This window comes from Acartia tonsa, chromosome 9 (genome assembly GCF_053477335.1).
Source record: "Acartia tonsa isolate MP-2025a chromosome 9, ASM5347733v1, whole genome shotgun sequence".
In the NCBI taxonomy this organism is placed as follows: domain Eukaryota; kingdom Metazoa; phylum Arthropoda; class Copepoda; order Calanoida; family Acartiidae; genus Acartia; species Acartia tonsa.
The window spans coordinates 41,596,758-41,610,754 of NC_137268.1; the positions used below are offsets into that span (position 1 = coordinate 41,596,758).

General features: G+C 33.7%; 1 protein-coding gene across 1 annotated transcript in view; it reads right to left on the reverse strand.

Moving 5' to 3' along the window:
- Positions 1–1,046: 1,046 nt before the first annotated feature.
- The window catches only part of LOC145327546 (protein phosphatase 1 regulatory subunit 27-like), a 48,421-nt gene continuing 35,470 nt past the window's right edge, over positions 1,047–13,997 (reverse strand). The window contains exons 5-7 of the mRNA XM_080171090.1: positions 6,190–6,274; positions 2,128–2,191; positions 1,047–1,150 (exon numbers count right to left, since the gene is read on the reverse strand). Coding sequence (XP_080027216.1) covers positions 1,047–1,150; positions 2,128–2,191; positions 6,190–6,274 — 253 coding nt within the window. The remainder of the gene's footprint in view (positions 1,151–2,127; positions 2,192–6,189; positions 6,275–13,997) is intronic.

The window sequence follows — 13,997 nt, forward strand, 5'->3', positions numbered from 1 at the left end:
AATAGATTTATTGAGAAATAGATATGCATATAGAAAACTAGCCAATAGGGAGATAATTATATCGAGCCAACTCTAGTTGATATTATATAAGCAATTATCTCTTTAGTCGAAATAAACCATAGACCAATATTTTCTTTGAAACGAGGAGATAACTAATATTTTAAATCCGCCAAAAACCAATTGTACATAAAGTTACATCTTAAGGTTTTATTACTAAAAAAAATAAATTAATTAATACATAATAAAAATGTAATAACAACAAAAAATGTTAATTATTGTATGTGTATGAAAGAACTTGGCTTTTTGTCCCCACCTTTTTAATAAAAACCATAGGATAAGTGTGTGTGTGTATGTGTGTGAGTGTGTATGTGTGTGTGTGTGAGTGTGTGTATGTGTATGTGTGTATGTGTATTGTGTGTGTGTAATTAAAAATCTTTGTCTCGCGCATTCACTTTTTGGTGTGCCTTAACTTAAGCACATGTAGAAGCTGTTTATAGTGCCCGTAAAAGAATGACAATACATACAATACAATTGACCAATGATGTGCTAATACACAGACTAAATTACCAATGGCAGGTTAGTATACATTTAAATTGACCAATGGTGGGCCAGTATGATGTATTTTTTAAAAAGCACTATAAAAGCTTCGCACATCTTCTTCAATATTCAGTAACTCAGAGACATAAAGAAATGGGGTGCATCCAACCCCCTGGTAAAATTAAGGTGGGTACTGGGTGGATACACCCCCAACGGTGCCCACCTTCCCACACTTCACTTGACAAGAGTCTACACCCCCTGATTCACCTTCCTAAATCAGCTTATGGGGGTTTTGTTAAAAATGTCTCACCCCCTTTAATTTAAGTGTGGTGAGACGAAAAAATTTGCGCGCTTCGCGCGACGCTTTGGGATTTTGATTATGTTGATTTTGTAGGTAATATTTGTATTTTAAGCCTAAAAAATGTTTCAAACTAGTGTATGTCACCTATTATCAAATTAAAAACATTTTTACATCTCTAAAATGTTCCCTCACTGACCGACTGCCTGATTCATTCACTCGGATTTGAAATGTCATGAAAAAAATTCCTGATGCTCTCTCTCCTGAACCATGCGGGCTCTCGGCTCTCCAAAGCTGAAAAAATACAACGTGTCTCTACAAATAGAGAAACAATATCAATTTTAGATGATCAACAATGGTAACTAATTTTTTTTTATACATTATGTTTTGTTATAAAAATTCATGTAAATATTTGTATTCATTATCATATCCCATTAGGAATCATCATTCTTTAGGAATATTAAAAAGTTCAAATTATAAGAGTCATTGTTGATCATCTTTTTAGAAATTATTCAACAGGGCTTATTATAAGCTTTTGTATAAAAAAGGAAATATTTTTTGAGTATGGATTCGAAACCGATTAATATACGCTGGATTAGAACCTGTTCTCAGCCATAAAAAAATCATGTAATGCATCGCATTACAGACAATTTTCCTTCGGGGATTATAAACCTGGTTTTAATCAACATTTAATATCTGCGGAAAGCTGTCTACAATACGATGCGATAAATAAATATTCTTCAATACTAGAATGTTTTGCTAAAATTTTAAATTGGGCTGTTTTGCAAGAAAGGCATGAAAAAATTTTCAATTAATTTAACTAATTAATCACATAGCACGTCAGGGTTAAGGAGATGAGAACCAGTTAAACAAAAATTCTATAAAAATGACTGAAAGATTATTATATAGGCCATTGTCTTAACCCTGAACTATCTGTATTAAATTCCAGTTAGGTTTTATTAAGAAGGACTTTTGGACTTAACCTGCATATCCTTTAAGCAAAGGTTGTACAGGAATAAAACCATGAATCTAATTATGATTTAGTTATCAAAGACAAAATTGTATCCTATTATATAAAGTGTACTTTTTTTGTCTGAGACTTTAGATTTCGATAACTACAGAACCGATTAAGTTCTCAAGTTTAGGGGATCTTCGCATAGGTCTCGGAATGGTTTTAAACTATTTTTCAATCTTCCAATACAGATACTCTAGATTTTAGGTGTGCAATCACTAGTACAAAAAGATATACTAAAGTTAAAGAGTGGCTGCGCCACAAAATTAATAATACTTACCTAAAGACATTCTTCTGTCTCTTTCTCCTTTATCCTCTTCAGCTAATAGAATGTGCAAGCTTTCCTATAATATTAAAATCATTACCGACCGCTCGACAGGTAAAATTTTTAGGGTGTTAAAAAATACATTTGTCAATATAAAAATAGCAACTAAATATATATATATATATGTATATTGATTGGTTGGTTCATTAAGTTGAGTGTCCAAACTTTTAGATCACTAATTGTAATCCACAAAAGGGGTAATTTTGGGTATCATCATGGGGATGTACATTAATTTATCGGCAATTGTCTTATCCCTTCAGATCCCTGCAAATTTAGAGTAAGAATTAAAGGGGATAATACTGTGGAAATTATAGTTAATTTTCTATTTGCAATCTTTCCTTTTTTGGTAGATTTACGATATAAACAACTATATAACCCCTTTTCTGCATTTATTTGTTGCTTTCCTTCAAATTGCCTATCGAACTTTGTACACCCCCCCCCCCACTTTATTTTTTAAACAAAATGTAAATAAGGGACTTAGCCTTAATTAGCAATAAACAAACAAAAAGGTACTCCCTCCCCCCTTATTTTCAATTTGAAGCTCTACAAAGCTTCCTAAAAGTGATCCATCCCTTTTTAAGGGGTTTCCTTTCCTACGTCTCCTCTCATCCCTGAACCTAGTAATAGTGTCTAACTTTTTATCTTTGCGACGTAACAAAAATCGAAGGATGAGAGGGGAGGTGGGAAAGGAAACCCCTAAAAAAGAGATGGATTTTTGTTACGTCACAAAGATAAAAAGTTAGACACTCTTACTAGGTTCCTCATCCCTCTCTTTTATGGCGTCAAACGGCAAATTTTTTAGGACACTTTGGAAAACTTCTGTTCAATTTATCTTTAAATCAGGGGAATGGGTTTCTGTGCTCGACTAGGTACATTGAGGGAAACCACGTATCTATCTATCCTATTATTATTTGTTTCAGTTATATCTCTCTATCTATCTCTAAAGCAATAAAACCATATTTATTTGATTTGATTACAGCCAATATACAGTGTGTTTTTTTATGAGAACTTTTTTGAAAGCAATTTTACCCCACTTGTAGTTATCAGAATTTAATGATTAATGGCTTATATTCTTTGTTTTTTAAGGCAATTAATAGAACAACAAAAAATATTTCAGTTTTTATTTAAAAAGTACAGTAAAATCTAAAATTCAAAACTTAGGTGTCAACATATAAAAATGGTTTTAGCGCATTTTTCTTTAAAAAATGGATTTTCTGTAGTCGACTTTGGGGGGCCAGTACTCCTTCCCTGGTTGAGATATGACCTTCAAACTTTGATATGTTCTAGTACATGTCCCTAATAGTATCTGTATACATTTTTAGCTCTATATCTCAACTTTGCAGTGTTTAGCAGCCATTCTTGCAAAAGGTTGATTATTTGAGCATAAGAAAAATGCGCTAAAACCATTTTTAGATGTTGACACCTAAGTTTTGAATTTTAGATTTTACTGTACTTTTTAAATAAAAACTGAAATATTTTTTTGTTGTTCTATTAATTGCCTTAAAAAACGAAAAAAATAAGCCATTAATTATTAAATTCTGATAACTATAAGTGGGGTAAAATTGGTTTCAAAAAAGTTCTCATAAAAAAAAACACACTGTATATTCAACTTTATTAATCTTTTATTTATCAATTGATATAATTTATATCTATCTACCAATTTATCTTTCTATCTATCCATTTATATAATTATCTATCCAACTATCTATCTATGAAGCTATATAAATGGATTTATTACTTGGATCTTACACCAGATTTTATGTACTCTAATAAAGTGAAACTTGTAGCGGGTTAAAATAATGATCCTCTCCCTTCATCCTCTTTACCCTCTCCCCTCCCCTCCTACTGTATTAACGAACTGGCCAATAAATGAGTAAGGAAATAACAACGACAATTTTCCATAGATATTCTATATCCATTGGTTTTTATTCAACTATGTATCCCTATTTGGTATATTTACAGCACATTATAAGCCTACATTTGGACACGAAATCATTGCAGATAGAAAATAGGTTTCTTTAATTTATTTTCAACGAAAAAAAGGGATATTTCGATTTTGTGGCGTGTTTAGGGATTTGGCAGATGAAAAGTTTGACACCCACCATGTCGATTGGGTTGAACTCAAGGACTAGAAACGATGGCATTATGGGAACCGGTTCTACCCCATACCTTATTGTCTTCCCCACTTTTCGTCATGCGTAATGTTGGAAGGGTGACGCAAATTTCAGATCTTTATATTATAGCGAATCAAATAATCTTGCAATCATCGCTTTTATCTTATAGAGAAAAAAAGTAAATCAAATAGAGAAAACTTAGATATGAAATTTGTGTCAACCTTCCAATATGACGCATGACCGCTACGACCGCAAGACGTGGCATTACTTTGACCACTATCCCAAAAGTAAAACAAGGGTCCTATTACTAATAAACCTGACTATTAGACAGAACGGTTTGTTTAATTACACGATATTTGTCTTCGAGTCAAGCCTTATAGTTGCGAAATTGCCTGATTATTACATCTTTATTATGCCAAGTACAATTCATATTTGCCAAGTCCTACAACCCTGTTTATTTAGAGTGCACATTTTCAATTATTGAATTTGACTAGAAAGGGAACTCTCATCAAAGTTTTTAAATAAAATAAAAAGGATCATAATAGTTATTTATCACATCATATTATAGACAGCTTTCCATGAAATTGAAATAAAAAATTATTAAAAACATTTTTTAGGCCTAAACTGGTATTAATTTTATGATGTTTATTTTTATATTAGTATAAAATTATCTGTAATTGGATTCGGAGTCGAAGCCATACTAGAAAATGTATTATCATATTATTAAAATAGAACGATGTCTGTCTGTTTTTCCGTTAATGTCTCTAATACTAGTTAACTGAATAAGTTTGATTATTTGGAAATCTTTTTTTAAAATTTAAACCGCCCAGTAAGTTACTTGCTTGCTGGAAAGGAGCTGGTTTTGGTTCGGTTCACGTTGTACTAGAGTTTTTAAAATAATAACTACTGCTGCTTTGTATTGCACGTTAAATAAATTGTAAGAGTAGAGGGAATGACTTTACCTATAAACAGGCACATTAAAAAAACTATACACCGTTCAAGAAAAAGGGTGGCGTTGTTCCTAAATGCTAGAGACCCATCTAAACCATAAGTAGCTCCTTTACTATTAGCAATCCTAACCTATGATTACAAAACAATATTTCAAACATTTCTTATAGCTGATAACAGATATAGTTACATACAAATCCTTTAGGCTGATTTATTATTACTTACCCGAGTAATAATTTGTCAATATATCTATTAGTTTGTCTATCTATCTATCTATCTATTTTTCATTATTTATTTGCCTGTCTATCTATCTGCCTATCTATCTATCAACTATCTCGTATATCTATCTTTCTTTCCATCTGCCTATCTATCTGTCTATCTATTTGTATACCCATCTAAATAACCACTAATATATCTATCTTTTTTTGTTTATCTATCTGTCTGTTAATTAATCAACTTATCTATCTATTTAAGAACAAAGGGATCTAAGGGCTATTGCAATGGACGATAAACTAAATTTGACGAAGCCCATTTTGTTCCGAATTTGTATCACTTTTGAAAAGTGCGACTCCAGTTACGTCATATTTTTCTTTCCCGAAAAGGGAAGGGGGGAAGAAAATCTCTTCAAAAGAGATGGGGAAAACCCCCTTTTCTCTCATCTCTTTTTTCTTCCCCCCTTCCCTTTTTTTTCTTTCCCCCTTCCCTTTTTCGGGAAAGAAAAATATGACGTAACTGGAGTCACACTTTTCAAAAGTGATACAAATTCGGAACAAAATGGGCTTCGTCACTAAATTTTACCTTCAGTAGAATAAAAATATTGGTCAAAAAGTTTCGACACTTCAAGTTTGGAACCAACCAATCAAAATTCAATCAAATTATCCAAAGTTATTATAAAACTCTGGGTACCAGTGCAATTTACAGTCCAATGTCCCCTCCCTGCCTCCCTGGTGCATACCTGATCATTAGGGTCCACAAGATCAATGGGTCTCTCCCCCTCGTCAGTGAGAGCGTTTTTGCTGGCTCCTTGAGAAATCAGATACCTACATAAACAAAAGGAAAGTTAGATACATTATATTAGAGGTTAACTCACAAACACTATAAGAAATCTATATATTAATATAGACATTACAAATTGTTTTAAGTAAGGTTGCAATCTTCAAAAGTTAGCTAATAATAAATAGTTATTTTGTCAGTGGACATTTTGTTAATCTGAAGCTCTTTATAGTGCCTATAAAAATGACGTCATACAATACAAATAACCAATGATGGGCCAATACACAGACTAAATTGCCAATGACAGGCCAGTATAATTTTAATTGACCAATAGTTGGCCAGTAAGACGTAATTTTTTTAAAGCTTCTTTCTTTTTCACCGTCTTAAGATAATATTGAACACTCTATCCAAATGGATTTGAAAGAACCTTAGATAATTGGTGATATTTTTTTAGGCTAGGTTAAGTAAGAGTTAGGAGAGCGCTAGAAAATAAAAGTATTAAGGTAATCAAGTTCTTGCAATTTATGTATTTGTATTTGATTGACATATCTCTTTTATCATTCAAGAATTAGACCAACAACGAATTAATTCGAAATAAATTACGAAACCTATACATGATTTTCAGCTGTCGTTGGGGGGCAATACATAGTAAATTGACGACCTTATTATCTGCCCCCCAAATATTATCTTAGATATTTTTCCGCTGTTGGCTATGTCTTTTTCCTGAGAGTTAGATACCTGAGGTGGATTCTTAAAAAAATTTGCCCCACTAATCGCTTAGTGGGGCAAAATTGCTTTCGTGAAAATCCACCAAAATCATATTAAAAATCTACAAAAATTAAACAAAATCATAGAATAATAATAATAATTTATTTCGGAAAAAACAGAAGAATACAATGATTACAATGGAAAATAGCCGTGTGGCTATACGGATAGAGTAAAAACACTGTGCGTGTTGTTAGTCCATCCGTTTACAAGAGTACTATTACAATTTACAATTAAATTTATAAGTTATATTTAAAGTATAATTGCATCCATATATCATGTATCTACTGGTTGCCTATAGGGGATGTCGTGGTTGTGATAATATGTCAATATCACACCAATCACTGCTGTGATTATGGTCCATAGGACCGACATGCCATTTGGTTAGTCCACACACCGTGCTGTCCTTATCCTGAAAAAGGCGACTTGCACCAGATCCAAGCGTCAAAGAGCACGGTGTGACCATGTGACCGTTGGTTTCCCTTTGGTGGGTTGACGGGGGGGGGGGGGGGGTTGGAGGCGGGGTTCCTAGTGAAATCGTTGGTTAAGTTTGGCTCGGTCATTGTAGAAGTGACCGAGTCATGACCCACAGTGTCAGCTAAAATTAATTTGATTAAAATTGTAAATTGTGTAGCGGTGATTCGATCTCTGAATTCAAGGCATCGTTAAGACATTTTTAAAATTATTAGAATATTGAAGTTTTTTGTGGAGACTAAAGCAGAGAATGAAGAAAAAATTGACCTTGGGCTAGATTTGGTAAAACATATTTAAAGAATTGAAAAATATGTGTAGAAAAATTCGTTGAATTTCAATTTAACCTTTATCATTTCCAGGAATTTAGAATATTTTGGGTAGTATGATGATATTAATATTAGTATTGGGGTAGGGCAGGAAACGTGCAAATTGGGGAGGCTAAGGAGCTATGGGTGGCCAGTGAGGCTGTTGTATACGCACAAACACAAAAAACATACACATAAACGTAAACACACGCATTCGTTTTTTATACAACAATGTATTTGACGAGCATACGATCCATATGTTATAGGCATGCGTTGTTGTTGTTGCTAGCTTCCCGGGAAATCCGTCCCTAGCATCCCTTCCCCTTTATCCCTTTGACAACAAGACTTAATATTCACTAGAGGTGTCAGTGAGGTCAAAGAAGCCGAAAGTGTCGTCTTGAAAAATGGTTGACCCGGGTGGTAATATGAAAGGGGGTGGAGAAAAAATACCGACATAGGGGGAGGAAGCTGCCTTTGCGCAATTTGATTTTTGACCCGGCCGGTTTCTGTCTTTGTTTATTATTATTTAATATGAAAAAATGGGGGTAAATTAGACCTATTTGTAAAGGCTTGCCGGGACATGTCACGTGACATGATTAATTCTATTTAATTGCGACTTTCTTGTTATCTAATCATTGCTCTTCCGGTGTTCATACGTTTACCATCAAGTTGCGTTAATTTTAAATCTGCCGATAAGTTAAATAATAAGTTTTTCCGTCATGGTTGATCATAGCAACCTGCGACTGTTAATCGACGCTGCAGAGGAAGTCTTGGCTCCCTCTCCCGAACCCGATGTTGGTGGCCCCGTTCCATTTGCGGTTCCAGAACCTCTGCCAGCTCCGCCGATAGTATACTCAAGTGAAATTGCTGACTGGTATTATTTTGGGAAGGGCCTGCGCACTAGCTTCCGCGATGCATGCAGGTTAGCTTTTCGCGCAGGTCTGCAAGAGATTCCCAACCGCGAGTCGATCAGACTTGTCGACGAAGGCATTCGGCTGCACCGCATGTTAGGCGATGCAATGCCCACTGTCGACCGCTCGCGTGAAGACAACCAGCATGAGTTGTCGGTCCTCGAGGCTCAGTGCAATGATTACAAGGAGGCGGTCTTAATGGCTACCTCTGCGTATGATATTGTGCTGGACCTCGAGTCGACCATTGAGATCAGTGACAGCGAGCCCGGCCTAGATGGCCAGTATGATGACTGGTCCATGGATTCAGAGTCAGAGGCTGGGTCCGCCGGAGCAAGGTCCGATGTTGGCGAAGCTGGAGACGATGCCGCTGGAGACGACGCCGACTCCCGTGCTGAATCCGAGAATTCCGACGGCCCCACCTTCGAGGAGGATTCCGAGTCAGAACACGAGGAGCGCCGCGAGCCAAGCGTCGAGATTCTGGATTAGTTTATTTAACATATTAAAGCAAATAAATATATATATTCACCATCCTATTATGTATCAGAATGATTAAACTAATTTGAATACTCCTATATAAATAATAATAAAAACGAACAATGATATTAATAAAGATTCATTCGGCTAAAAACTAGTCATCCAAAATATTTGTCTTTTTTTTTGGTTAGATAGATCCAAAGCTATTCTATAATTATACTTAGTCCACTGTTATTAAGTGTTTTAGCACCATGAGAGACTCGATTTACTAATTATTAAATTATGGATTTTTACGTCTGCGACTATATGAAATTGTTGAACTTAACTTGTTGGATAGATAGATCCAAAGCTGCTCTATAATTAAATTAATTCGTTTGAAAAAAAAGAAAAGAAAATTTTTGTTTGCTATTATTAAGTATTTAAATCGGCTGAGTGAGCTTTGACTTTACTTAATCTGTTTGACAAAATATAAAGTGTTTGCGTAAAAAAAAAACTTTTAATTGGTAAAAGTGTCGCTGCCGTTAGCAGTTTATGAACTGCGGCCTAAGAGTTTAAATAAACTTAACTTGTTAGATAGATACATCCAAAGCTGCTCTATAGTTAATTAATCTTATTCGTTTGAAAAAGAAGAAAAAATTTTGTTTGCTGTTAATAAGTATTTAATTCGGCTGAGTAAACTTTGGCGTTACTTAATCTATTCGACAAAATATAAGGTGTTTGCATAAACAACGTTAAGTTTAATTATATAAAAGTGTCGCTGCCGCTAGTAATTTATGAACTGAAGTCTAAGTGTTTAAATAAACTGTGTAATGTATGAGGTAATTACGATTGCGTCAATTACCACCGTGTAAATTTGATTTAAATTGAGGAAAAAAGTACACACATATCTATATGACGTCAGTTAATTTTCCATAACAGTGTAATTATGATTTACAACTGAAAATTAAAATGAAGAATTATATATGCTAAAATTGCGTTGCCATTTTCTTATCTTAATAGTAAATGCAGGAACACTTTTCTATTAAATTCGTTCTTGTTCTCTACGGATTTGATGTCAGCTGGTAAATTGTTCCAGATTACTGGAAATCGGTAGAGCGGTAATGCTTTCAAATAAGAACGGTTTGTGAATTGAACATAATAATCGTTATCGTTCCTCAACTCTCTATTTCTGATTTCTCTATTTAGTTTCCAGGTATTGTCAAAAGTTGCTGGTACCTTTTTGTTTTTATAAAGGTACATGAATCTGGCAGTGTTATAAAGTATTAATTTCTTGAAAGGGAGTATTTGCAAGTCGATAAATAGATCCTTAGTATGAGCCCTATTCTCTTTTCTGCATATTATTCTTACTGCCTTTTTTTGTAGATTCATAATAGGTTTAATATAACTTTCTGGAATTCCTACAAATAATGGGGAACAATAGTCTAATAAAGATTTCAAGTATGCGTTATATATTAAAATTAAATGGCGTTTGTGTAATAAGTTTTTCATCATTTTCATTGAGAATATAATTTTACTTATCCTAATCCTTAAGTTGTCGAGGTGATATTTATAAGTCAGCTTGTTATCAATTAAGATTCCTAGGTGTCTACAAAATTTTTCATTTTCATTCGGGGTTAATGTTAATTTGGTGATTTTTTCGGGGGAATTTTGCCCTTCATCATTCATATCAAAATAAACCGGGAATTCATTTAAAAGACCTAGGTCTATATTAGTTAAAAAACGATCATTTCTGGGAAGTCCAAAGATTAATATTTTAGTTTTTTTCGGGTGGAGGAGGAGTTTATTCTTACTGTACCAAGCTAATAATTTAGGTAATTCTGTGTTCGCTAAATTAATAAGATTCGTTAAGTTATCGCTTTCTAAAAATGCACAGTTATCATCTGCAAATAAATAGCTTAATAATGTTTCCGAGCATGCATTAATATCGTTTATATAAATTAAGAAGAGCAAAACGCCCAATATTGACCCCTGTAAAACTCCCCAATCAATCGTTACCGTATTATTTGAATTTATTCCTTTGTAAAAAACTTTTTGGCGTCTGTCCTTAAAGTAGCTCTCGAACCATTTTAGTGCATGTCCTCTAACCCCCAGATTTTCAAGTTTTTTTAAAAGAATACTACGATCTAGCATATCAAAACATTTTCTTACATCTAGAAGAACCACCATGGCGATTCTCCCAGATGTAAGACACGTTGTGATTTTATTGACTAGATGTAAGATGGCATGATAAGTTGACCTGCCTGGTCGGAATCCATACTGTAATCTATTAAAGAATCTTTGTTGTTGTAAAAAGTCCATTAATTGTATGTATACACACTTTTCTTGAATTTTTGAAAAACTATTTATTAATGAGACACCTCGATAGTTATCGAGTAAGAAAAATGGTCCGCTCTTATGGATTAATATAGTCCTTGTGACCTTTTGCTTATCAGGCATCTTTCCTGTTTCAAAGCTAAGGTTTATTATATGCAAAAGTGGTCTAATTATAGTTATTCTTACAAAGTTGACTAGATATATACTGACATCGTTGTCATCAGAGCTTTTTTTATGCTTCATGTTTCCTATTAGTTCTAATAAAAACCTTTCGGTTATTGGTCTTATAAAAAAACTATTTTCCGACGGGGGAGGTAGGTAATTATGGAAAGTGCTACTATTAATTTTAGGTAGCAGTGGAGTGAGATTACGACCAATATTCGCTAGGTATTCATTAAACTTGTTTGCTATTTCAATGTCCTTATAAATTTTAGTGCCCTCAGATTCAATGTATTCTATCCGTGTATCCTTCTTACTGGTCCCCATTGTATCCTTTAATACGTCCCAAAGTTTTTTAGAATTTCCACCCGCATCGAGTATTCTTTCTCTATAGTGTAACTTTTTTGCCTTCCTATTAGCCCTGTTGAAATTGTTCCTATAACTTCTATATCTTTCTGCGTCTTCTAATGAATTTTTACTTGCTAAAAATAGTTGTCTTTTTTTCAACCTACACTTTCTTAACTCTTTGTCCATATGTTGGTTTATCGGTGTGTTGCGCTCTCTATTGTTAACTGGTTTTAAAGGAATGTTTTTATTCATAATACTCAAAAATTTTTCGATAAATATTGTGTATGCTCTGTCTACGTCTGTCTTTTCATTCATCACTTCTCTCCAGTCCGTAATCGCTAGCTCTGTCCTAAATTTTTCTAGATTTTCAATATTGAATGTTCTTTTTGAGTGAGAAGAAGATTTATGCGAACTCTTTGGAGGATTTTTTAGTTGAATTAAGTTTACTAACATATAGTGATCTGAAATATTGGTTGGTATGATTCCGCATAAATCTACTTTTCCTATGATGTCTTTGCAGGCTATATTATCAATTAATGAAAAGGTATTATTTGTTACCCTAGTGGCCTTACTTATTGTTGGGATAAATGCATTTGATATTAAGCTATTAAATAATGAACTGGCTTCGGAGTTAGGTTGGTTTAATTTAAAAAGGTTTACATTAAAATCCGAAAATATAATTATTGGTATATTATTATTACTCAAGGAGTCTAAATGTGCTTCGAGTATTTCCAGAAAATCGTTAATGGCTGCATTCCTAGTTATGCCTGGTGTATTTGGAGGACGGTAAATATTGAGTAATATAAATTTCTGATTACTTATAGTGATGTTTAAGGTTATGCATTCATATATTCGGTCTCTAAAAAATTCTTCATCGTTCATTACTGTAACTGCTATGCCCTTACTTATTAAGAATCCTACTCCTCCTCCACTTCCTAATGTCCTATTTTTCTTAAAATATTGGTATCCGTTAAATGTTAGGTCTACCGAGTGCCATATTTCTTGCATTGCTAAAATATTTACTTTAGACTTCCCTGAGTTTAAGTTATCTATAAATAATGAAATGTCGTTATACTTGCTCAAGATGGACTGAATATTGATAGAAAAAGTAGACAAATATTTTGTGTTTGTGGAATTCATAAAGTCTTTAATAGATTCTTCGCTATAATAATCGCATGAAGGTAAATTAAAATCCTCGACAAATTCTAAGTAATTGTTGCCGTAAAGAACTTGACATTTCAAATCTAATCTTAAGTCTTCATTAAGTTCAAGAATGCTCCTATCAATTAATTGATGTATGTTTGCCACGTTATTATCGTCGACATTAATGGCCCTAACCTCGGCACGAACCGTTTCTCTCAATACATTAATATCATCATCATTATTGTTATTATTAGCTACTATTTCATCCTCCATCAAGTTGTAATATCTTAAATCTTATTTCGATATCGGATTTGCTACACACCTTAATATTATTGACACCGTGGCCGACCCAACATGTTTCACAGTTAGTCCGCCCCCTCCCCCTCCCATCCGCCCCCGGTCCCCCCCCCAAGGGAACCATTCTGGGTCTGGTTAAATGGTCAAATTGCATCTCAGTCTCCTCGGACTCTACCCTCCCCACCCCCCCAAGCTGAGTGTGTTCCCCTCTTCCAATCAAATATTTTTAAAGTTTTAAATTATCCGCTTAGGTACCTAATATATTGGATACAGTCATAATTAATATTATCATATGTAAAAGAAAAATAAACATAGACAATTTAAATCATATCAAGTGGAGGTATTGCAAAAAGGAGTATATCAGTTTTGATTATGAAGGTTTAGATTATTGCTGGGTCTCAAGAACTACGTAATTAAGAGCAATAAAGAAAAAGAAAAATATGTTCGAGTAAATATTTTTATAACAATTAAAACTTAGACATTATACGATTTGGCAAGATAACAAAATGCAAATCAATACAATAATTAATTATGTCGGCCAGAATTATTCGATTATATAAAGATAAGTAATTGATTATGTC